General features: G+C 50.9%; 1 protein-coding gene across 1 annotated transcript in view; it reads left to right on the forward strand.

Moving 5' to 3' along the window:
* The first annotated feature begins 13,406 nt into the window (after positions 1-13,406).
* LOC110127765 (heparan sulfate glucosamine 3-O-sulfotransferase 3B1) overlaps positions 13,407-26,044 on the forward strand; it is a 43,361-nt gene continuing 30,723 nt past the window's right edge. Inside the window, exon 1 of the mRNA XM_020878122.2 lies at positions 13,407-14,380. Within this exon, the coding sequence (XP_020733781.1) occupies positions 13,833-14,380 (548 nt within the window). The 5' untranslated portion in view covers positions 13,407-13,832. The remainder of the gene's footprint in view (positions 14,381-26,044) is intronic.

Here is a 26,044-nt window from a genome sequence, read left to right on the forward strand (position 1 = left end):
CTGGCTGACGGCCTCGGAGATTTCCAAGACCATATATATCCATTCCATCCACACACTGATGGAGAAACCGCTGAACGTGAACCCTGGTCTGCCCCCTGGGCGCCGTGATGGCAGGGGTGTGTTCCCACCTCGCTGGGCTCCCATCTGTAAAGTGGGCACAATTCCTGCCATTTCAGAAGTTGCGGGAGGGGGAACCACGGAGTAAAGAATTCATATGCTTTGTTCTGTACTGGGCTGCCCCGTGGAACTGTTTGACGAATGATTTCCCTGAATCGCCCAGTTGTTCTGGCCTCGGGCAGACACTGCCCGAGTGAAGTAGAGTGAGACTGGAAACAGTGCCGCAAAGCCTCCCTCCAAGTGTGGGTGCGTGTGTCTGCCCGGCAGGGCGTCTACCTGAGTCTCCTCGTTTGCACCACCCGCTCCTTGCAGGCATCTGGTCCTCTCTGTTTCTATTTTAGTGCTGAGTTCACCTTCACACAACAGTGCCTCCTAAAGGGACCTCAGTCTTCCACGCACCCCACCTCCTCCTCAAATCTCTACTGCGCGTCTAGTACTTCATATTTCTGTTCTCGTCTTTCAAGGCTGAGGATGTGCAGTTCACAGTGTCCAACAGCATCCGCTACAGAACATGTTTACAGGGTGGAATCCTCGTCTCTCCACCCCCTGCTTCCCTTTCCTCTACACGAGCCCCCAAGTCCTCCAGGCCCCTTCCTCCTGCAGGAGCCATGACTTACGGCCAAACCAGCCTTGTGTATTCAGTCACTTCAGTCGTGTCCAACTCTTTGTGACCCTGTGACCGTAGCCCGCCGGGCTCTTCTGTCCACGGGATTCTCCAGGAAAGAATACTGGAGCGGGTTGCCATGCCCTCCTTCAGGGGACCTTCCCAACCTAGGGATTGAAGCTGTATATCTTGCATTGCAGGCAGATTCTTTTCCACTAGCGCCACCTGGGAAACTAACCCTTACCTCCTCCCCACGTGTATGAGATTCCTAGGGCTGCTGTAACCAATGACCACAAACGGAGGGGCTTAAAAATGACAGAAATGTGTTCTCTCACAGTTCTGAAGGTCCAAAGTCTGAAGTCACTGAGCTGAAATCGAGGTGTTGACAGGAGTAACCACCCTCCGCAGCCTCTAGGGGAGGCTCCTTCCTCACCTGCTCCAGCCTCCACCTCTCCTTGGTTTATGGCTTATGACCATCACACTCGTCTCTGCCTCCTCGGTCACATTGCCATCTCCCGTGTGTGTGTGTGTGTGTGAATCTCCCTGACCGCCAACGTCTCTCATAGAAGGACATGTACATCCTAAGCCAGAACCCACCCAGACAACCCAGGTCAGCCTCCCTGTCTCAACACCCTTACCTTAATCACATCTTTTGCTGTCTAAGATATTAGTCACAGTTTCTGGGGGTTGGGGCCTGATATCTTTGGGGCACATTTTTCAATGTCATCATCAGCACCTAAAGCTCCAGCCATTCATTTATCTGCTCAGTTCTTGCCAGATAATCCCCGTCAACAGTCCCCTCCCACCCTCCTTGGGTCATCTCAACCCTCTATTTATGTCTTTTTTTCTCTCCCCATCCTGCTACCATCTGCATGGACAACAGCCTCCATTTTTAATGAGCCAGTGACGCCCTTCGATCTCACAGCCCCCAGCCTCCACCCACTTTTCTTCCAACCTCACTTTCCACCTGGCGCTTGCACGCAGACCTGCTCCTTAGGTGTCCTGCCCCCTCCACGCAGGTCTACAGGAGGAGCTGGGACACGCAGTTGCTTACCTGCCGTCTCCTCAGCTGCCTCTTCCTTTCCCGGTCAGCCTTCCTTCCACGGACAGCCCCGTGGGTATATTCATTCATATGCGGTTCCTAGAGCCACTGTCACAAATGACCACATGCTTGGTGGCTTAAAGCAGTGAAATTTACTCACTCACATCCTGGCACTCATGGCATAGGTGGCCTCACTGGTTCTGGAGCCACTGGTGGAGGATGGGTCCCTAGCTCCTCTAGCTTCTGGGGGCCCACTAGGCTCCTGGCTGCAGATTCTAGACTCAGCCTCCAGCTTCATGTGGCCTTTTCTCTGTCCTCCTCTTTCCTCTGAGGACACTTGTCATCAGATGTAGGGTTCACCCTGATCCAGAATGATCTCAACTCAAGAACTCAAATCTCAACTCAATGAACTCAACATGAAGGATCCTTACCTTCATGACATCCGTAGAGACCCTTTATCCAAACAGAGCTGCATTCTCAAGTTGTGGGTGGGCATTCCTTCTGGGAGACTGCCACGCAGACCTCTGCACCTGTCCAACTTCAAATCTCCAAAACACAGCACGCTGCAGTGCTGCAGCCAATGAAGAGCCAAGTGATGCAGGCTGGAAGGCTGAGGAGGTCACTCCCAACTGATGAACCTTGACCAGTGTGGGACAAGAGAAAGAAGAACCCCCCTCCAGTGGCAGACAAACCTCCATCCCATCCCGTGAACCTCTTTTCACTCTTCTGAAGATGGCTGGTGGGAAATAAATTAAATTAAAAATAAAGAAGTCAAAGGAGCCAGTCTGCCTGTCTCTTTCAGCTCTCCTCTAAGTCGCCACCCACAGAGTACTGGCTCTCCTCTCCTTCCCTGGTCTCGCTTCTCGTGGCCACTTGTAAGAAGGACATCTGCATTTGCTATTTGGATTCTGTACATCTTATAGATTTTTCTGGTCCCTCATTTCCTCCATTACTACCATCTTTACATTTAGTTGATTTTTTTGTAGTGAAACACTTCCTTTTGTGTATCTTCTGTAGATCTTTTCCTTTTTAAAAAAGAAAACTTTTTATGTTGTATTGGGGTATAGCCTATTAACAATGATGTGATAGTTTCAGGTGAACGGCAAAAGGGCTCAGCCATACATACACATGTATCCATTCTCCCCAAACTCCCCTCCCATCCAGGCTGCCATAGAACATTGAGCAGAGTCCCATGTACCTATAGATCTTTTCTTGATGGTTACTTTGACACATTTAAAGTCTTAAAGGTATAACAATCTAATTGCAATTGCTATCAACTTAACTTCAGCAGCACATTCTCTGATCTCATACAATTCCTTATCCACCGTTTTAATGTTACTGTTGTTACAAAAGATTACGTCTGTACACTGTCCAACATCATATGATATTGATTTTTATGTGTCTGTCTTTTAAAACATATAGAAAATAAAAATAATACTGGCTTTTCTACTGGCCCATGTTTTTACTTTCATTGAAGATCTTTATTCATCCAACTTTAAGTGGCTCTCCAGCATCCTTTCATTTCAGCATGAGGGATTCCCTTTATCATTTCTTATAGAGCAAGCCTGAATTCACCAAAACAAACTTTCTCTGGACTTCCCCAATGGGATCCAATTGCTTGAATCAGTGCTAGGTTGTATCTGTGTTTATACTCAGGAGTCCTTGAGGCCAAAGACAGATGGAAGGTCATGGAAGGCTGCTTTCAAAGGTCGTTAATTCCTTCCTGGATGGAGCCAAGGGCTCACCAGAGCCTCTTCCAGATCTTTGCTCCTACAACTCCAACTTGCAGTATAGGAATCATTCAGGCTTCCTGAGTTCCTTTAGGGAATAACTGTTTGTCTCTGAGCCACCAGTTAGGAGGGCCAGGAAGTGGGGAGAGATTCCACGTCTATGGCTATCTGTTTCCAAAGGAATTCACCCTTAGTGTCCATGTTCTAAGCTAATCTGTCTTCTTCATTTGTATAATGAATAGAAATCTTTGTTATATCTATATTTAAAGCTATCAAGATGGTTCTGCAGATTGTGAGTTGTGTGAAGGCATGTACTACATTTCTATGTATTTATTTTTGGAAAAGATTTATTTATTTATCTTTGGAAAAGACCCTGCTTCTGGGAAAGATTGAAGGCAGGAGGAGAAGGGGACAACAGAGGATGAGATGGTTGGATGGCATCACCGATTCAATGGAGATGAATCTGAGCAAATTCTGGGAGATAGTGGAGAGGCTAGTGAGCCTGGTGTGCTGCAGTCCATGGGGTCAAAAGAGTCGGACACAACTTATCAACTAAATGACAAATTTTTATTTTTACATTTTTTTGGCCTCACAATGCAGGATCTTAGTTACTTGATCAGGGATCGAAACCATGCCCTCTGCATTGGGAGCATGGAGTCTTAACCACAGGCCACCAGAGAAATCCAATGGACTGCATTTCTGTTATTAACACAGGGACTAGCCAAAGAGGTAGCTCAAGAAAATACAAATACATGAATGAATAACGAATGAATCAAGACTTCGAGCTAGTGGAAGATCCAGAAACTCACTCACTTTAAAATGCAGGAGCTCTAAAGCAGACCACAGACAGACATTAAAAAGTATTTAAGTGGGCCATTAAGTAAGTTATTACTCTCATGCAATAACCCAATGTGCTTAATTACTTTAATTACTTTGAGTAACAACAATTTGTTGGCCACTGGCTGTCAGTCTAGGATGGTGCCGGGCGCCAGGGCAGGGTTGGAGGAGGGTTTTCACAAAGTGGGAGAGTTGGTCTGTGGATAATGATGAAATGTACCAACAGGAGAAAGTGAACCATCGACAACAGTGAGCCATTCACAATGAGGGAGGCTGGACTGGGAGTCTCTTGCACGGTGGAGTGGGGGCCATGGGGGATGAAGCTCCGTCTAGTCCCTTTTGCTACAGCTTAGATGACCTTCACTTTGTTGGAAATCAGTGTTCACTTCTGCTAACGAGAGTCAGAAGTCTTTTTGACGCAAACACTGTCATTTCCCGCTTGGGCTCAGGAACTCTCTGGAAGAAATAGAGGTTACCAGTTGGAGTTTCTCAGTCTGATCTACTGATGTTTGGCTTGATGACCCCCAAGGCGCTTTTAAAACTTTATTTCAAACATATAACTTTTTTAATCCCCTCCCATATAAAATGCAGGCAATTTCACATAAAAACCCAGTTTTCTATTTTAGCTTTGCTGGAAAAATTAGAAGATCTGGCAACACTGACCTACCAGCCCAGAGTGCACCTGCTGCTCTTCTGTTTCCTCAGCCTCCCCTCCTCAGCCTTCCTCTCTCACCCGGCCAGGCGTGGTCTACACTGTCGGCCAAGTTTCAGGACACATATCTGAACAGGAGGCGTTCAAGTGATGCTCGTGGGGGAACGTCCGTGGGGGTGGAGGGTGGGAGGGTGCTCCCTGGGGGGTTAGATCAGAACATCTGAGTGTGTTTTCAGCTCCAGAGGTTCTGAAGGCACCCCCTCTCTACTTGCTCATCTGAGAATCATGGGCCATCATGAATTACAGAACAGAGGAGGGCATTGTGGCAAGGGATAGTGAGGTGACAGTCATTTACTTCTGATGCAGAGAGGCAGCATATCCTAGATGCCAGGATGGGGCTGGGACTCTCTAAGCCCTGATGGCATTACCACCCATTTTACAGAAGGAAATTGAGGCACAGAGAGATTACTAACTTTCCAACGAGTTGTGGGAAAGCAGGTGACAGAACCAGATAGTCTTGTCCAGATGAAATCAGAATTAAGAGCCACAAGTGCACACAACCAAGAACCACTCTTTGAGCAGGAGAGGGACAGGCAGAAATTAGTGATGATGAGTACAGTTAATTAAGATGAGCACAGCAGAGCCTGTGGGCTAAACGCCCATTGAATTAATGATAAAAGCGATTTCCTCAGAGAGAATTTTTCTCCAGGACAGCGTGTTACTTTCAACACATGAGTAACTTCCTCAGGACACAGAATTAGGGAAACCAAGCAAGAAGCTGCTGTGGGTTTTACAAAGTAAGCTGGTTCTTAGGTAGATTCACTTTTGTACCTTCCAGATGGAAATGGGGTTGAAAGTCTGATGCTGGGAGTTTAAGAGGTGGGCAGACCACTATGGGAACGTAGCCCACCTTTCAGGCTCAGAACTAATTGTCATGCATGGATGATGGAAGTCAGCATCACTATTTTATATTCACACTCTTACTTCACAAAAAGTACCAGGCATTCCTATTTCAAGTGGGTTTCCCAAAAGTTCAAAATTCATCAAGCGCTAATGGAAGTCAACAGGAAATCCATCTTCGTTGGTTGTACAGCCAGTTTTTTCCATAATACACTTAGCAAAGCCAGGGAGACGGGGCAGGGTGGGGTGGAGAGTGGTTTATGATGATGGGCAACTCACTTATCTGTTATGTCTGTCTGTTTGGTGACTGTTGGGAATTGGAAATGAGGAATAGGTTACAAAGGTGATTTCCAGAGGGAGAAGTGGAAAGCAGAAAAGAACGGTCAGAAACAAAAGAGGACAGAGCGTCCATCATGAAGTGGGTGTGACACTGGCATGAGACTAAAGAGACGGTGAAGCAGAGCTGGAAACCCCTAGAATCAGCAGCCTTTTGGACACAAAAGAGAACAAGAGGTAGTGTGCATCTACATTTATTAAAAGCAAGCTGGAGAAACTGGTGATGATATGCAAAAACAGGGTCACAAACGCCTGGCTCTGGGGACAGTTCCAGACTAAACATGTCTCAGGATTTAGAAGGGATCGCAAGTTATATTTCAGCGGCTTTGGTCTGAGAAAAATCTGTGTGTGATACAGCAAGTCTATGGCTGTTGGTCCACATGACACCATGTCCAGCGACTTCCTGCCACTTTAACAGGAATCAGTGGGAAATATCTGGAACCATATACAGACCTTTGGGAGATAAGTTATAGGAAGCACTGGTGCCCCCAGACACCGCTGAGGATTCTCAGGGTTCCTCGTCAGCCAATAAGCAAGGAGAATCTGCTCAAAGGTTTTCAGGTGGCCACCCGCTACTTGAAAAGCTCTTTAAATTCCCTGAGCTGATGACTGTAGGGCATTTACACTCTTGGGTGTGCTGCTGCTGCTGCTAAGTCGCTTCAGTCGTGTCCGACTCTGTGAGACCCCATAGACGGCAGCCCACCAGGCTCCCCCGTCCCTGGAATTCTCCAGGCAAGAACACTGGGGTGGGTTGCCATTTCCTTCTCCAATGCATGAAAGTGAAAAGTGAAAGTGAAGTCGCTCAATCGTGTCCGACTCTTTGCGACCCCATGGACTGCAGCCCACCAGGCTCCTCTGTCCATGGGATTTTCCAGGCAGGAGGACTGGAGCGGGGTGCCATTGCCTCCTCGGCTCCTGGGTGTGGTTTCTACCATTCTCTCCATGTGCTCCTCTGCGTGCAGTGAGAAGCTGTGTCTCTGAAGGTGGGTTTCAGTACAGACCAGATGGGTATCTGAAAAAGGTCCCATTGTGATGGCTGAAAAATACAAGTAGGCCAGGATTTTAAGGACATTGGTAAGGAATCTGGATTCATGTTCTATTTTTAAAATTAAATGCTGACATGATTGAAAATTCCCCATCTGTATTACATCAGATGCCCCCATCCATTCTATAAGCGGGGCTTATAAACTATAAAAACATTATCCTATGAATGTGTAAAAATACTGCAAGGTGCACTAATTATCAAAGAAATGTAAATTAAAAAACACAGTGAGATCTCACTCATTAGGATGGCTGCTATGAGAAAAAAATAAGATAACAATTGTTGGTGAGGGAGTGGAGAAAGTAAAACCTTTGTTTTCACTTTGGTGAAAGTGAAACATTCCTGCCCTGTTGGTAGGAATGTAAAACAGAGCAGATGCTGTGGAAAACAGTATGGCTGTTGCTCAAAAAGTGAAACAGAATTACCACAGGATCTAGCAATTCCACTCCTGGGTAGATATTCAGAATAATTGAAAGGAAGGTCTTGAAGAAATATGGCTATACTCTTGGTTATAGCAACATCATTCATAATAGCCGAAAGTGGAAGCAACTCCACTGTTCATTGATGGATAGGATAAACAAAGCGTGGCTTATACGATGGAATATTGTTCCATCCCTAAGTCATGTCTAACACTTTGCAATCCCTTGGACTGCAGCATGCCAGGCTTCCTTTTTCTTCACTATGTCTCGGAGATTGCTCAAATTCATGTCCATTGAGTCCATGATGCCATCCACGGTTTAAGGATGGAATATTATCCATTCTCAAAAAGGAAGGATATTCTGACACATGGCACAGCAGAGAGAGGGAGGCTTGCTTGCTCGTGTGCTGGGTCATGTCCTACTCTTTGTGACCCCATGGACTATAGCGTGCCAGGCTCCTTCTGTCCATGGGATTCTCCAGGCAAGAATATTGGAGTAGGGCTGCCATTCCCTCCTCTAGGGGATCTTCCTGACCCAGATATCGAGCCCACATCTCTAATGTCTCCTGCATTGGCAGGTGGGTTCTTTACCACTTGAGCCACTGCGGAAGAGCTAGAGAGGGAGGGAGATACGTCAGGTCTGGCTCCTGGACAAGCGTGCAGGTTGCCCTGGGACCAACACCTGGAGGAGGAGGAGGCGAGGCAGGCTTGGGCAGAGGGAGACTCCAGGGGCAACTCGAGCCCCACATCCTCTGCCCACCCAGCAGGAGGCTCACAGAGACGCCTGGAGCTGGCTAGGATGACCAGGCCTTATCCTCCTGCGTGGTCTTTGGATGTCCCCACCCCACCCCCCAACCCCCTGCCCCTGCCTGGGAAAGGGCATGACCTCCCGCCTCTGCAGGAACCCTCTGCAATCTGGAGGGACTGACAGCTGGAGGCTGTGTGCCACCAGCACACTAACAGCTGAGACAGCTCATCCTTCACTGACCGGGACTGGGTGGCCTGTCTGTGTCCACACAGGAGGGCTGATGACTCATGGGTGAGGAGATAGGAGGTGAGAAAGGCTGAGGTTCAGAGTAGGCCTGGGGCTCACTCTGTGTCAGGCTAGCTAGCCCGCAGCATCCTCCATTGTGACAAGAGGGGGGAAGGAAGGGTCGGGAGGAGTCAGGTGGGTGGTCGTCTGGTGGTGTAAAGGTGTGGACATCCATGTTTTCAAAGAGGTTTTGAGAAATGCCAGAGGGATCATAAGAAATGCTGTCTCAGGGGCTGGGGAGGTGGGCCTCCTGGGGAAACTTAGGAGAGTTGCACCCTTACATGTCCGTGGAAGTTTGTGGAGGAAAAGTTAAAGCTGGACCCATCATCTCTAAGACATGACCTCCTCCAGCTCGGGCCCGGAAGACTGAAGGCAGGACCGGCCTTGGAGGATTTCCACAGCCAGGAGACCTTGACGGAGAAAGAGGGGCTGACGGCATCTGGAGCAGAGGCGTGCAATGACAGCCAGTGGTACTGAGGTTCAGAAGGTGACTTATTCAAAGTCACACAGCTGGTAAGGGGCTGGGAACCAGATTAGGCAAAGTAATGCAACCCTAGTGACAAACTTCCCTGCTGGCTCAGACGGAAAAGAATCTGCCTGCAGTGCAGGAGACCGGGTTTCTATGCCTGTGTCGGGAAGATCCCCTGGAGGAGGGCAGGGCAATCCACTCCAGTGTTCTTACCTGGAGAATGCCATGGATAGAGAAACCCAGTGGGCTACAGTCCATGGGGTTGCAAAGACTGAGCAACTAACACTAACGGTGACAAAGTCAGGGTCCTGGCAGGAAAGCTGTGGGACATCACCTGAGTAACACACAGGAAGGACCACTTACAAAGATGCTGGAGGCAAAGGAGAACCTGGGGAAGGCACGTATTTGGAGCTGGAAAGGGGAGGTGTCATCACCGTCCTAGATCTGCAGAGGTGAGCAGACAGCCATTCCAGAACCTGGAAGCAAGGCAGTGTAGGAGGACTTCCCGGCAGGGGCTGTGTCTTGCAGAAGACGGAAGCTGCCAGTCTTTGATGAACGGCCCAGAGGGAGCCTGAGGACAAGGGAAGCTGCAAACCCAGAACACTGGGGCCACGGGGAGGGAGCTGGAATCAGCACAAGACCATGAGTCCTCGGGACATCAACTACCAGAGTTCTTTTCTGGTGTTTTTGGGCACCAGAGTTCTTTTATCCTTAGGACAGGAGCAGTCATCTCTCTTCTGCGATGTACTGAGGGTCCTCCTGGGACCTCAGACAGCCAGAGCCCCGGCGCCGGGGTGATGGATCCAACTGAGGTCGCTAGACACATCGTCCCCCAGGTGCAGCAGGAGCGCAGCCTGGGAAGCCTTTCCACTTGGCCGTTTCCCTCCCGCCACTCTTTCAAGGGGTTTCTGATGGCCGGTCTGCTAGCCTGCCTCTAGCCCTTAGCTCTGATTGGGGCTTTCCGCTAGGACAGGGGGGCTCCGAGGCGTGCCAGGGACAGCCCCCTGGGAGTTGGGGCGCCGCGACCCCCGCCCCCATCCCGCAGCTGTCGGAGCGCCCCCCTGCGGGCGGGCATCTGGGCGCAGCGGGGCATAGGGTGGAGGGAGCTTGCAGCTGCCAACTCCGGGGTCGTCTGGCTGCGGGGCAGGGAGGAGACATGGGTTCCGGTGACAGGAACCGGGCTCCGGGCCACCAGCTCAGGCAGCCCAGGAAGTGCGACCTTTGCGGCAAGCAGCTGGGGGCCCGGCCGGGGAGCCGGAGGGTGGGCGGGATGAGCGGCAGGGGCCGGAGCCCAGAACCAGAGAACCTTCAGGCGGAAAAGACCACGGGGATCCTTTGGCGCAGGTCCCCTTCTTTACAGATGGGGGGTTTTAGAGCCAGAGGGTGAGCCGACAGGGTAGTAGGCAGCAGGAGGTGAAGAGGGACAGGAGGTGGCCTCTGGGGCGGTCTGTGCGTTTCTAAGGGGAAGAGGCTGCCTGCCAAGTTAGACCGTCCGTGGTCCTAGGTGAGCACCCCATTAGGTAAGCGCAAAAAACCAACCCAGAGAAAACAGCCCTTCCACGGGTGCTGAAATCCCATTCGCCCCTCTCTGGGTTTCCCGGGGGTGGCAAAACTTAGGCATAAATGTATCCAAGGGCGGCCTTTCTCGCATCTGGGTGGTCGCGTGGCGTGGGGACCCAGGACTGCTGAGCACTGGTTAAGGGCAGCAGCTCCAATTGGGTTCACGGTCGGGCGCGCCGACAGATCCTTGCAGGCTGACCTCGGGTTACGCATCAGCTGATTGGGACGAAGTGGGGAGATGGCTTTGACCGAGGCAGCCGCGCCCGGGGATTTCGGGGAGCTCTTTGGGGCTGACCAGCCGACTGGGAAGAAGGGTCAAAGAGCAGGGTCGCGGGGCAGGGCTGCTCCGCCAGGCTGAACTGCCCGCCGGGCGCTGCTCAGGCCAGGATCACCGCGGACATCAGCTCAGCGCGGCCCTTCGCTCGGCGGTGGGGATCGAACGCGGTCGGCTGGCTTCGGCGGCGAGTTGGCCCGGGGTCGCTCGGCTCCGCGGCGCTCTCCTGACAATTTCCGATGCCCAAGTCTTTGCTTCTACCCCCTCTTTCCCTCCGCCCCCGGAAAAAAAAAAAAAATCCTAAATATATCCGGCGAACTTTTTTTTCTTCTTTTACACTGGACTTTTACACTGATCCCTCGGGACAGGAACCATTTTTAATTAGAATTATCGATTTAGAAAACCAAAAACAAACTGTAACATTCACACCCAACCACGCCCAAAGTTAGCCATGTGGTAGCTACAGTTCGTGTGAACACGCACAAACCATAAACCACTATCACCCACCCCCAAATCCACAGACGTCCACAAATTCAAAGCCGCCTAGAATATAGTGACTTCATTTCCCGAAATAATATGAATTTGAGGAAATGCTTCGGAGACACTAAGATTTTCCCTCTTGCTTAAAAAAAGAAAAAGTTGGCCTAAGCTAATGCTCAGAAATACACTCTCATGTTTCAGAACTTTAAAATAAATTAGTAATAAATTAATGTAATTAAAAAGTAAGGCGAGATAAGTCACTTCCGACGGAGAGGGGAAAGGAGCGCTGGGAATAAAATTTCCCTGAGAATATAAAAGGGGGGAGGAATCTTCTTCCTAAATTACTTCCGCCGCAGCCACTCTACTAGAAAATGTCTTGGGCTCCAGAGTTACCAGGAGGTCGCCCGGAGCACAACTGGGCCTGGGGGCCGGGTGGGGGCCGCAGGGTCACCCGAACCCTCCGGGGTCGCCGCTCCCGCTCTCCAGCAGACTTTCCAACTTCAGAAGCTCACGACCGAGGGGCGTCCTCGGTGTGTTCCCGGCGGAGGGGAACAGGACCCGCGGCGAGACTACGGGACTCGGGGAACTTCCTCGGGAGGGGACAGCGCGGCAGGGGGACCGGGGCTCGGCGGTTCCGCCGCCCGCCCGCGCGCACTGGGAAGGCAGCGGGGGCCGCGCTCAGCCTGGGGCCGCGTGGAGGTCGGGATCGGAAGGAAGGTTCTGTCCCGGAACCACGCGGGGCCAAGCGTGGGAGGCCCGCTGACCCCTCTGGGGCCGAGTCTTCTCATCCAGAACTTCCTGAGTGCCGCCGGGGAGAACCGAAGCTTCCAACCGGAACGCGGCGCATCAATGCAGCAGCGAGGCCGCCGCCAGGCCGGGACTGGTCACTCTACGGAGGAAACTCTTGGAAAGAGACTTGGAGCGGACTTTAAGTGCAACTCCGGGATCGATTTGCTCCGAGTTGACTTTTGGCATAGAAAAAACACCTAATACTTGGTGGAACAGGTCAGCAAATCAAACCGACTTCTGATGCAGACGAATGTTGGCTTTGATATTTATTCATGGGAAGGGAAGAGAACGTTTTCCAACGTCCCCAACAACTCATATCCGCACAAAACTTTCACACTCACTTTTCGGCGCCGGGAAAAATTCCCATAGCCTTTAACTCCATGTTAATTTCTCCCGACCTTTCACCAGCACTTGGGGAAGCCAGGGAAGAATTTTTATTAAGGACAGTTCCTCAGGAACTATCTAACGATCCATCGATCGCGTTAACCTGCTGCCCGGGAGAGAACAACTCCCAGCAAAGAGTAAGAAGACTTTAAAAAAAAAAAAAAGAAAAAAGTTCGACAGCGTTTTCCACTTAAACTTCCTAAACCATGCCAGTTCCGGAAGGGCCCCCCTCCGAGTCCCGGCGCGAGGTGGGCTGGCATCTCCCGCCAGACTCTCGCGCTTCCACCCCTTCCCTACTTCTAACGCGCGCACACACCACGATCCCGCCCGCGAACCATCTGCATGGGGACGCGTGTCCGCACACAGGGCAAATGCAGCCGAGCCCGGCTCCTCGGGAGCGAGTGCGGAAGTGCGCGCGGGCGGCGAGGTGCAGGGATCGCAGGGTCGGTGCTTCGCCTGCGTGCGAGGTCTCTCCAGCATCCTTCCTCCCAGCTGCGCCTGTCACCAGCCCCTGGTTCCGCCCCTCCAGGCCCGCCCCTTGTCTCTCATCCAATAGAATCCCCCGATTGCTCTCCACCGCCCCCAAATCCTTTCCACACCCCCATGTTCCGGGAGCTGGTTGGCTGCCGAACCCTCAGCTAAGCGGCGGGATTTGCATGGCGCCTCGGGTTTCTGGTAGGTGGAGCGACCCATCACTCCCGGTGGCCGGGCCCGCCCACTCTGCCTCGGTCTCCGGCGCTCTTCCTGCGCAGTCCTCCTTCGCAGCCTCCGCGGGGGAAGCGCCGGGGCTGCGCTCAGAGCTCGGTTCACAGGACCGCGACGAGGCAGCCCCGGCGAGCGGCCGTGCGGCGCGCACAGTCCGGAGGGGTGGGGACGCCGGAGGGCGGAACTCTGCCGGCCCCGAGCGCGGCGTCGCAGCCCCAGGCCGGCAGTTGCCACCACCCGACCTTCGTTCCAGTTGTGGCTCCTCCCGGCAACATGTCAAAAGCTGCCGGCCGTGCAGCTGCCGCCGCCACCTGGGGCAGAGCAACAGCGGCGACCGCGGGCGCGCGGGGCCAATAAGCCGAACCGCCCGGCGTCCAGGGAACTCTCGCCGCGCTCCCTGCTCCCGCGGGCCCTGCGCCATGTGCTGAGCCATGCCCCTCGCTGCGCGCGCGGGCAGCGCATGGGGCAGAGCCTGAGCGGCGGCCGGTCCTGCCTCGATGTCCCCGGCCGGCTCCTGCCGCAGCCGCCGCCGCCCCCGCCGCCGGTGAGGAGGAGGCTCGCGCTGCTGTTCGCCATGCTCTGCGTCTGGCTCTACTTGCTCGTCTACTCTTGCGCCGGCTCCTGCGCCGCCGCGCCCGGGCTGCTGCTGCTGGGCTCCGGGTCCCGCGCCGCCCACGCCCCGCCGGTCCCGGGTCCCGACGGGCCTCCCCAGAGGCTCCCGTTCCCGGCGGCGCCAGCCACCCAGTCGGCTGCGGGCGGAGAGATGGCCGAAGGCGCCGCGAGCCAGGAGGAGCAGAGCCCCGAGACGCCGGACTCCCCCAGCCCCATCTCTAGCTTCTTCAGCGGGTCCGGGAGCAAGCAGCTGCCGCAGGCCATCATCATCGGCGTGAAGAAGGGCGGCACGCGGGCGCTGCTGGAGTTCCTGCGCGTGCACCCCGACGTGCGCGCCGTGGGCGCAGAGCCCCACTTTTTCGACCGCAGCTACGACAAGGGCCTCGCCTGGTACCGGTGAGTGTCCCGGGAAGGGCCAGGGGCTCCAGCCGCGATCCTGACGGGGAGAGGACGCGGACGTGGCATGCACGAGGGAACTGACAGGGGTACAACTTCAGACCACCCGGGCGGGAAGGGGAGTCGAGCGACGACCGCGCGGTGCTGCCCCACAGCGCCGTACGGGGTGCGCTGGGCTCCGCTCTCTCCCCAGTCTGGAGACACTTCACAATATCTGGCGGCTCAGCGGCCCACAGTGCCCAGGGATTAATCCGGCGATCTTTCCTCAGGATGGAGGCCAGCCACTGGGAAGGTGCTCAGAAAAGAGCGCAACCCTCTAACGGTGGCCGCCTCCCAAACGAATCTCGTGTTTTATTTTTCCTCTCGGATCCGGGACGGTCTCCGCCCCAGACCAACTTCTAGAGCAGCTTCTGCTGTCCGGATGGGGATGGGGTGGGAGCGACGCCGTGCTGAGCAGGCCTCGGGGAGTCCGTTCACTTTCCTAAGGGGGTCAGACCGCTCGCGGCCCGGCAGCTTGGGCTGCGGAGGGCGAGCGGGCAGGCGCGCGGCGCGTGGAGCGGTGCTGGTCCCTGTCGGGCAAAGGCGCGCACTGCAGCCGACGGGAGGCGCGCAGCTTTGAAGGCTTCCCGGCGCTGGGGGCACGGCCCACCGGTTTCCGCCTCCCCGGCCCGGGCGCTGAGAGACCCGGGGGAGGGACGCGTGTCTCCGCGGACCCTTGACGCGCCGGGGTGCAAAGAATATTCTGGGTGCATGGATTTGAGAAATGCGGGTTGCGTGGGCTTCCGTAAACTCGGTTCTCGGGTCGGCTTATGGGTGCGGTTCCAAAGGGACATTGTCCCCCACCTCCCTCCGGGAGTCATAATCACGACCTCTTACCAAGGTCTCCCGCAGTCTTTGGGGGTGAGCTGTTGGGTTGGTTGAGTTTCCGGTGAGGCTCGGGTGAGCAAGGGGTCCAGACTCCAGCCTCGGGAAGTCTCGTCGCCAACCAGAGGTCCGGCCCTTCTCCCCGGTCACTACCTCAGACCCCCACAAACATAACTCCCTTGACTCGCCGGCACCGCTCCAGGCCCAATCAGCCTGCAAGAGACTGGAGATTTCGGAAAACAAAAGAGGAGAATCGAACCAAACCCCATCCCTGCCCCCATCCCCTCTTTGGGGACCGGGAGAGCTCGAAAGATAAAAGGGGGCTGGCCGAGCGGATTAAAACCGCTCTCTCCCCAGCCTCGCCCTCCCCCTCCCTTTTGTCCTAACATTTTTATTATTGTCAGGAGTTGCCCAAATCTCGAGGTTTAGCCAGCCGTAACCGTCACCCTTCCCACCGTCCCCAAGCCCTGGACACCGGTTGTTGCGAATGGTGGCTCTGGAGCCCGGCGCCTGGATGCTCGTCCCGACCCCGGCAGCTAGCAGGGGTCCTCGGCGCCCTCACCTGCGCTCCGGGTGGCGCGCGGAGGAGCGACTGCGCCGGCGCGTGCGGGTGCCTGGCTGGCAGATGGGGGCCGCGCTAATTGCCGGCTATTGTCATCGACTGTATTGTTGTCATTATTCCAGCCACCACCGCGCCTCCTCCTGGGGGATAACGATTCCGGGAGCCCGGACTGGCAGGCTTGTTACTAGCGCCCTCCAGGTAGAATCCTTCGGAGGCCAGAGGCAGTCTGGCGTTTTCGGAGATCAGACGCGCCGGGGGCCGGGCTGGGAGGAACTGGCAGGAAAAGAAATGAATCCTTAAAGTCGGGCGGTTCCAGCAGCACCTGGGCAGGCAGTGGAAATCCCCACAGGAAGACTCGCGCAGGCTCCTGGGCGGCCGCCCTCCACCTGCCACGTTCCTTTTGATTGACTCAAACTGCTGAATAAAGAACGAAGTCGCCCTGGAAAGGCTGGCCGCGCGCCTGCAGCCGCTAGTATCGTGGCCCCCGGGGCGGCTGGACCTGGGGGGCGCGGGGGCTTCGCCGGGCCTCGAGGCGGGAGGGGGTAGAGGGGGCGGGCGGGAAGTGCCTTCTCCCCCCACAGTCACCTCGCTACACTGATGGGCCGAACTGTCCGGCCCGGAGGCCCAGCGCTCGCGGCGATGACCCCGCGGAACGCGGCGCGAGGAGCGAACTCTAAACGTCGCAGCTCACCCCTAAAGCTGGGTTCCAGGGCTGCCTCGATTCGCGCGGGGCGTGGCCGCAGGGTTAGTGGATTAAGGAATCTTTTCAATGCCATCTGCTTACTTACAACTTTTAAATTAACTTGGAATATTCTGAATGTCTGCGCAAATGTGTGGACTTAATTATTTTGAAGGCGGCCGTTTTAACTTGAAAAACCGACCACACCGGGAGAAGAAGCCTAACCCAGAAGGCTTTTCCTAAAATCGGTGTCCAGGGAGTAAACCCCGCTTCTTGCCCTGCCTCTCGGAGTTCTGTCCGCGGGCCCCAGTCTGCTGCTCGCTAGAGGAGCTCTGCTCGGCTCCGTCTATGCCATCAGACACTGGATTGAAGAAGAGTATAAATAATAATTAGCCAGCGTTTCAGTTCAGAAACAAGTAGTTAAAACAAATCCTCAAAGCTGGAAAATAGGAAACAGGGGAGACATTCTGAAGGCAAGGATGGATGGTTGAATCCAAGGGTCAACATCGGTCATGGGTTGGAGAAGGAGATTCTGCCTGAGTCTGAGCTAGCAGTTAGTAAATTTCAGGGATTGATACACAGCCCGGGTGCCGGCCTAACCGGTAACCCAAGGCCTAGGCAGATTTGCTTGAAGGCTCCCAAGTTGATTGTAGTTCCTTTCACGTGGCAAAATGAGACACCATCAGCCCCAACAGGCGGGATCGTGGTGGCATGGAGCCCACAGTGGTGGCGATGCGGAGGTGACCTGCCATCCGCCAAGTTTGCCACGTCGTTCGTGCGGTGCGTGCTTAGTCACCGCTTTCTTCACTGCTGCCCTTCAACCTCAGAGTTTGTTTTAGTCGGGGATGCATACTCTTCTGGGTTTACTTTTCCAGTTCATCACTCAGCTTACTCTTGAATCTGGCCTCCCTAATTTAGCAGGTACTTATGAGGATCCCACGGGAGGGGCTTAGCAGGACTTCTGGTGAAACGCCCTTACCTTCTGTTGCAGGGGGTGATAGTGTTTGAAAAACAGAGACAGGTGGTTCAAGAGAACCTCATACTTGCCAAGATGGTACATTTAGGCTTTCAACATTGATTTAAACTGTGACCAGTCGGTCAGCCCTGTCTGGCTCTTTGCAACCCCATGGACTGTAACCCTCCAGGATCCTCTGTCCATGGGATTTCCCAGGCAGGAATACTAGAGTCGGTAGCCATTTCCTTCTCCAGGGAATCGTCCTCATCCAGGCAGATTCTTTATCATCTGAGCCACCAGGGAAGCCCAAAATTAAGTATATACATTCTTTAATAAGTTTTTCTTTTTGATTTGGCTTAGGCTTCGTAGATTGTCACAAATTTGAATGACCTCAGTTTGGGATTTAAGTTAGCCAAATATGGTGTAACTATTTTTTTCTTTAATATATAGAAATATTCCTTAGACTTTCCACCTAGACTCTTCTTTCCATGTTTGGCTATAAAAACTAAACTGACACTTTAATGCTGTGGCCACATTAAAACAAAAGTGCAGTGTGTGTGTAATTTACTAAGGTTGGCAGCTAACACTTACTGAATATTTTCCCTATGTGCTAGGACCTGTGTCAGGTTTTACAGGATTAGCAAATTTAATCCTCATCATGATCCTGGGAAGTCTGTACTTTTGCAGATGAGGAAACACAGGCACAGAGAGGTTAAGACACTGGCCCGAGGTCTCACAGCTAGAAAGTGGCAAAGCTGATACACCAACCCAGGCAGTTCTGCTCCAGAGGTCACTCTGTGCCATTCTCCCTTGTTTAAGTGATAAAACGTGACATTGGTCATATATGATGAATTCATAACTGAGTTGCTGAGTTTTGTGTTTTTTTTTAAGGGTTTGAGTTTTCTGTTGTACCTCCAGTGACCTCAATGAGGGTTGCTCACTTTCTCATTCAGCGTAAAAGAAGACCAGTTCCAGAACAGGACAGTAATAGTAAGGACGTCCAAAGTTGGTTTATAACCAGAGTGAGGGTAATTACATTACCCGAGCAGTTTCCTTTCTCTGCCTGCACCAGACAGTGAGAATCAATGGAGTCATTAAAATGACAAAAATATCCCCAAGCATAAAGACTGAGAAAACATGGCAAGTGTCCCCACTGAGAGTAAATTTATTCTCCTCCATTTGTCCTCTTTTAAGGCTGGCAGACGTGGGAGAACACAGGGTTAAATGAGATGTTCCAGAAACTCCTGGAATGAATTTATTCATTTAAAAAAGTACAGTGGTTCAAATCAAGACTGAAAACATGGACTTCTTAACCAGAAGACCATTACAAAACTTACATTTTGAGTAGAGTGCTTTAGTTTTAGAATCTAAAACCCAGTAACTTCAGAAATCTCTGTCTGGAAAGCTTATACCTGAAAATAGCAACTTTCCCTACATTTTAAATTTAACAAATGCTGAGAAAACTAATTTCTCCCCTCTTTATCTAGTCTGTTTTCAGAAACTTGGTGGCCAAGACTGTTTCTGTCTTCCCTAAGGGAACTTTAAGATAAGACCTGATTGGGGATAATCTTTTTTGAAGTAATTGCATTTTTTCATTCCACGAGTTTAAATCAAATATGCAGCTCACTTCAAGCTGCTGAGTGAAGATCAGAAATCTACATTTATATGCAACAATTTGAAATACAAACCATCTTGTTACAAAGCTGTCAAGATTTATTAGCAAGACAGTGTAGCATGTGTTGGACTCTGTTTTCAATTAGGCACCTAAATTAGACCATAAAATGGTTGATTAATCTTTTACAAGTTGAGGGGAAAATATAACATAAATTAACCTAATCATAAGTGTTTTCCCAGATGCTCTGGGTTAATAAAATAGTCAATATTAAATAGCAACCTATTTGTTTTAGGTAAATAAAATGCTGAAGTTCATGAATTAAATTACACTTATTATTTTCCAAATGATATGCTATTATTGAACTCGTCTCTAAAAATCAGGTTGCAACCCACGTCATTAAAAATAATGTATCAGAATACTGCAATTTGACTAAGCTACTAAACTAGATTTTACTTTTTTAATGGAGCCAGATTATTGAAAATTTTCAACTTAATGTAGACTAATATTTATAAATACTTATCTTTTATAAATATAAATATCTTTTATATATAAAAGATATTTTTCCCAGCTAAAGTTATATTTATTGCTAGATATTTTTTAAAGTAACCCATCACAAGCTTCTGGGTTTTTTTTTTTCTGCTTTGCTGTTATTATTTTTTGTCTGAAGGAAAACTTTTAGATAGTTTGAAAAATCAAACTATCAAACATTTGAAAAATCAATATGCCACAAAAACCTCACTCCAGATATATATGCTGATGTACTGTTTTGTTGAAAATGTTGTAGGACATAAGGTTTTCTGATTATATGAGATGACTCTTTGAATCACCAAAATTATCTAGAATTAAAAGCACGCCAAGAATTAAAAAAAAAAAAAAAGGCATTTATGTAAAGCTTCAGGACTGAAATACATGACCAGGGCTGCCTGCCTATGGCTTTGGATGTCAGAGTTTTTGAATACTCTATGCTCTCAATTCTGTGAACATGGAAATTAAGTTGATTGACAGAAACACAAAATGTCCAGTCTGGAGGCACAGCATAATGAGCACTTCTTTTGCTGTGAATAGACTTAGTTCCCAAATAGGGTGCTACTTCCCTCTTTTAACAGTCAGTGATTCCAGATAGTAAGGGAAATTTCAGTGCTAAGCTGTTGGGATAGTCAGGCATCTCAGCAAAATGAATTCCCCAAGTATGTGGCATATTTTCAAGGGTAATGAATACAATATGCTGCCTACCTCAAATGAAAACATTTACCATGACCAAAAAGAAATAAGATACTGATATCTTTGAAAACTCTTCGGGAATAGAACGTAAAACTTTAAAATATATATATATATATATTTAAAAGATGACCTTGTTAGAACTCTCCTATTCTTCTCAAACTATACCAAAATAAAATTAACATCAAATAAAACTGATATTAGTGTATGTTGCTTTTTCTTTCAGATTTTAGATTTGGGGGAAAGTTTAGGATGTGAGGAGCAATTACCAGCTTACTGATATGTTAATAAACAATTTTCGTTCCAGTCAAAAGACTGTGAAAATAGGTCTAATGCTTATAAAATCCCCCATTAATTTTCTCCGTATGGAGATGAGTGACATTGGTTTCCTTTATATTATATCTGAAATTCTTCCCTTAAATACCAGTTTTGCGACTTGAAAAATATTAAAAGTAGCCTGAGTTTACCGGGGCATTAAAAAATTGTGCTTCACTGTGTCAAGTATGAAGCATTTTTAAATTGCAAAGCTGAAATGCAGTTTGTTGCGTCCCAAAGAGAACTGCTTTTAAAAATAATGAGTCCAGGTCTGGAGAGAAAGAGCTGGCATAAAGAGTACTGCCAGCAAGGCATTTATATTTTCTGTTGCATTTTAAAAGTGTGTGTGTGTGTGTGTGTGGACAAGAATTTGCTGTGACTATAAGTTGATACATTTGTTACAGAACAGATAAACTCTTGGCACAAAATATTTTTGTCCTAACTATAGCAAATGTGTTAAGACTCTAATTTTTGTACACTGCATTTCAGTCCAAGCTAGACTATTGCCAAGGGGTCACTTCTTTTAAACTACCCTTTGAGTAGATGTGAATGATGCCATATGCGTTCATCAGGCAACTTGGGGGCACATGATCCAGAATTCCTGTTGTTTTTTTTCCCCCAGATCTTTGCCTCACAACACTTAACAGGATTATACTTGCTTAGAAACTCACAAAATGTGGAAAGATAGTTATGGGCAACATGAAGCTTGGGGCTACAAATGGAGAGTGGGAGGAAAAAAGGTACTTATACATTGGGAAGAGAAGATTTTTCAGGCACACTCGACATAATGAATGGGGGCGGGAGGGAGGGTCTGGTGACAGAAGTGGCCAACAAGTCCCAGCAGGCCCGACAGGCCACGTGTCTACTCTGGAAGCCATAGGGGCGTTTGCGCGGAGACCCCAGATCTAGAGGGGGTGGGTGATGAGCAGTCAAGGGCGCGAGACGCGGCTCCTCCGTCCGCTGGCCTCGGGGACTAGAGCGCACGGCCCCTGGGTCGCGTGGGACCCCCGCATCTGGTCGGAGGAAGCAGATGGCGGCGCCGCCTCGTGTCGGGGGCGGGGCCCGCGGCCCGGCTGCCTCTCGGCCCCGCGGGTCGCCGGCCGCGGCCACGTGACCAGCCGAGACGCCGCGCTCGGGCCTCACCTGTTGGGCGCAGCTGGGTCAAGCATCCCGCGCTCGCAGGGGGTGGTGCCGGCGGGCCTGGCCCTACGCTGATTGGCCCGAGCGGGAGCCGGGAGGCCAATGGTAGCCCGCCTTAGGGATGGCCCCGCCCAGAGTGGGGCGGGCGGGGCGCGGCTGGGCCGGGCTGGGCTTCCTCGCTGCTGCGCATCCTTCCTGCGAGCTTCGCGGATGCTGTGAGCCGCTTTACAAACTGGGCTTCTCTGCTGATCTGTGTCTCTTTGAACGTTTGCCTCTGTTGGGTGGAGCAGTGAGGACGCCGGAGTCTGAGTCTGCCTTTCCTGCGTCCGCGATGTCGGACGTGCGTCTGAATGAATGAATTCTGTAGATCTGGGTGTGGAAGCTTTGTCTTTTTAGGGCCTTATTGTGGGTAGGGAAGAGAGTGGGACCGTTTTCAACCTGCATGGTTCTTTGCTTTCTCCTCCTCACTACCACTCCTCACCTTTCTCTTTTGGGGGTGGGATGGGCTAGGGTGGGAAAGAAATATGTAATCCTCAGTTCACTGACTTCTATAAGGGATACTTAAAATGCAATTCAGCACGTAGAAAGCCAAAAGGAGGTTCATTTCTATAATGTGACCCTTTAAGTGACAGGATGAAGAGGAATGGTGGAGAAGACTCCAACGGACAGGAGAGGAGGGCAAGGAAAAGCCAGTAATTCTCAGCCCCTCTTGCGAATCCTGGGTCTCTGCTGCAGAGGGCAGGGCCCGTCCTCCCCAGCCCATCCCCGCGGCGCCCTTGGGGTCCCCGGAGACACGCTGTCCCAGGCGCCCTCGGTCTTTCTGACCCGTGCCCGCAGCCTGCAGCTGCCTCTGCCTCTAAGGGGAAGGAATGTCTTCACCGACAGTCTGAAAGCTGCATTTTTGCTCCTCCAGCCACACCGGCGGGCATCGGGGGAGGGGGGGCGGCACTAATAAGCTGACCCTCCCTTGTTCAGGCAGAATCTGAGCTCCTCTCGGGATGAGCTTTACACGGTGGCACTGAGAATTCTGCTGTGGGTTTGGATGAGGGCAGCTTTGGCTTTCCCAGGTGGTGCGCGGTTGGTAAAGAATCTGCCTGCCAATGCAGGAGATGTAAGAGATACAGGTCAGGAAGGTCCCTTGGAAAAGGAAATGGCAACCCACTCCAGTGTTCTTGCCTGGAAGATTCCATGGACATAGGAGCTAGTGGGCTACACCCCATGAGGTCGCAAAGAGTCGGACAGGACTGAGCGCACACAGCTTTGTCCTGAAAGTTTTTTCCAAGGTGCAGGAGATGACCTGTCCTAAAAGGGCAGGAACTCATTTAGGACATTGCTTACTGCCACAGGAGATGCTGAAAGAACACAGAACTTGGCCCACATGTCCATTAAAGTAATCTTCCTGAGGGAGACCACACACTCAGCTGACAGAGAAAGGTAACCTACACATCACTCCTGGTGCCTCTCCCTCATCCCCAGCTAAAAGGTCTCTCCCTACTAGTCCTTCTCCTTCTGGCTGGAAACCCTGCCCCCTCACTGGAAAGGCACCCTGGCTCAGCATGCCCAGCCGTTCTACTCGTATGCTGGTCCTTGCTCTGACTGTTTCATTCTCCAGGCACTTAGCATGTGCTGGTTCTGCAGTTAACACAGATCCACAAAGATACAGACATCCTTTCCCAGCAAAGAGTGTTTATAGATGCCCAAGTATGTGTGTGTGATCCGGGGTAGGAGAGCAAGGTAAGGAGCTCTCCTCACATTGTCATGGACTTGAAATGCTTATTGGAAGAAGGGAAAGGTGACCATTTTAAGTCTTTTTCTATTGTCAGTGAGGGTTTCCCAGGTGGCACTTGTGGTAAAGATTTTGCCTGCCAATTCAGGAGACACAAGAGATGCAGGTTCAATCCCTGGGTTGGGAAGATCCCCTGGAAAAGGAAATGGCAATCCACTCCAGTATTCTTGCCTAAATAATTACATGGAGAGAGGAGCCAGATGGGCTTACAGTCCACAGGGTCGAAAAGAGTCGGACACGACTGAGCATGCACTACTACTACATGGTCAATGAATAATACATTCTTATAAATCATGTGTACCTTTTAAAAAAACTCACCCAGCAAACACTTCATTGTTGTTTAATCGCTAAGTTGTGTCTGACTCTTTTTGACCCCAGGGACTGTGGCCAACTAGGCTCCTCTGCCCAAGGCTTTTCTTAGGCAAGAATCCTGGAGTGGGTTGCTATTTCCTATTCCAGATGATATTCCAGATCGAGCCTGCAGCTTCAGCCTCATTTCCTGCATTGGCAGGTGGATTCTTTACCACTAAGCCACGGCACTTACTTTATATATATATAGAGAGAGCTTGCATTTATTTATTTGTTTATTTGCCACACTGCGGCATGTGAGATCTTAGTTCCCTGACTAGGGATTGAACCCATGCCCCTGCTGTGCAAGTGTGGACTTAACTTCTGGACCACCAGGGAAGTCCTGGTTGAGTACTTCCTTTTAACAATATATACATAGTCTATTTTTTAGAGCAGTTTTAGATTCACAGTGAAATTGAGTGAAAACACTGTATACGCCCTGCCTTTCACAAGCACCACACACTCCACCCACCATCAACCTGCAGCCCCAGAGCTGCACCTTTGTTCCCACTGATGAACCATCATTGTCCAAAATCCTTAGTTTGCATCAGGATTCACTTCTGATGTTACACATTTTATGGCTTTTGACAAGTATATAATGAGACATATCCATCTTACACAACAGCATCAGTGGATATGAGTTTGAGCAAACTCCGGGAGATAGTGAAGGACAGGGAAGCCTGGTGTGGTGCAATCTATGTGGTCAAAAAGAGTCGGACATGACTTAGTGACTCAACAACAGCAGAACCGTATCAGTGCCCTTAAAATGCCCTGTTTGAGCACTTTTATCAAGGGCTTTCCCAGGCAGCACTTGAGGCCCCAGGGAAGATCAAGAGACATGAGCTTGTCCTTGAGGGGCCCATGTTTGTCAGTGAAGTAAAATCTACAGGTTCAAAGAGCTGTCAGAGCAAGTTCAGGGCAAAAACCATTAGTCCTGTTGAACCACTAATACATCTAAAAACCTTTGGAAGGAGACAAAGGAGTGTGTAATAAAATAGTGAAAATTAAGAAATGTGATTTTGTATTTCACTTTTCTGGGATGTCCCAGAGAAAGCTGAGAAGAAGGAAGGAGAGGGGATGTGCGTTACGAGGTGGCACAGAAGGCGGGGAAACAGCCCCTCCTTAGCGAGCAAGGTGCGCTGCATGCTGGCCAGTGGTTGTAGCCCGTTTCATCTTTAGCAGCCTGTTTCCTGTGTGATTTCCCCCAGTCTGCAGAGGAGGAAAGGAGCGCTCACAGAGATGGCCATGGTCATCCACCTGTCTGTAGGTGGCTCAGCCCCTTGAACCCAAGGCCTCCTTGAGGGCCCTTCAAACTCCACAACTCGGAGCTTCTCTCCCGGGCTGAAATGCAACAGGACATTCCTTCTGGAGCAGATTAAGCCCTGTCCTTTGTTGTTTCTTTCTACCCACCCCACTCCAAACACAGGTTTTTCTATATTAAAGTGTCACCAAGATTAAATTTTTTTTCCTCTTTTTCTGCCCCAATTTATGCTCAGTCTCAGCCTTGTGTCTGTTGCAAAGACATTTGCATGGGTGCTGGTGGATTTCATGCATGTCACCCCTGCACTGACCCCAGCCTCTGGCATCATCCCCCGTGCCCTTCCTTCCGAGATAAGATCTGTATCTCTGTGATGCCCCTTTTCTGACCTCAGCTCCCCTCCATGTCTTCATTCACCAGCCCATCTCTTTCTCTCACCTGTTCCTGGAAGCTGCCCACCACGAGCAGGACACTCAGGTTCTTAGTTCTCAAGATGACACTGAAACCCTCTGTGATCTCCTGCTACCGCATCATCTGACACCTAACCACCCTTATCCCCGCTCTGCACACTCCCTGTTGTGTATCATCCCCAGTAGCTGGCAGGAGAAGGTCCTCCCCCAGAGCATCCCTGGCCCATGGAGTTCCTACCCTCCACAAAGAACTTGGACCTTACTCTTCAGGTCATTAACCCTGCTGTCACCACCCCTGACCCATGCCAGGACTGCCATGTGCATTGATCCTTCTGAATGACATCCCCTGCCTGCAAGAACCTGTCAACACATCTCACCCCAACCCCAACATTGGGAGAGACTGTATAGAAATTGAAGCACCTAAAGGAATTCTGCTGTTTCAGCCACCTCTCTGCATGGCCTTGTTTCCTGTATACTTTATCTAAAACATCCCTCCATTCTTTGCAGGAAGTGT

This window comes from Odocoileus virginianus, chromosome 17, assembly GCF_023699985.2.
Source record: "Odocoileus virginianus isolate 20LAN1187 ecotype Illinois chromosome 17, Ovbor_1.2, whole genome shotgun sequence".
Taxonomy (NCBI): domain Eukaryota; kingdom Metazoa; phylum Chordata; class Mammalia; order Artiodactyla; family Cervidae; genus Odocoileus; species Odocoileus virginianus.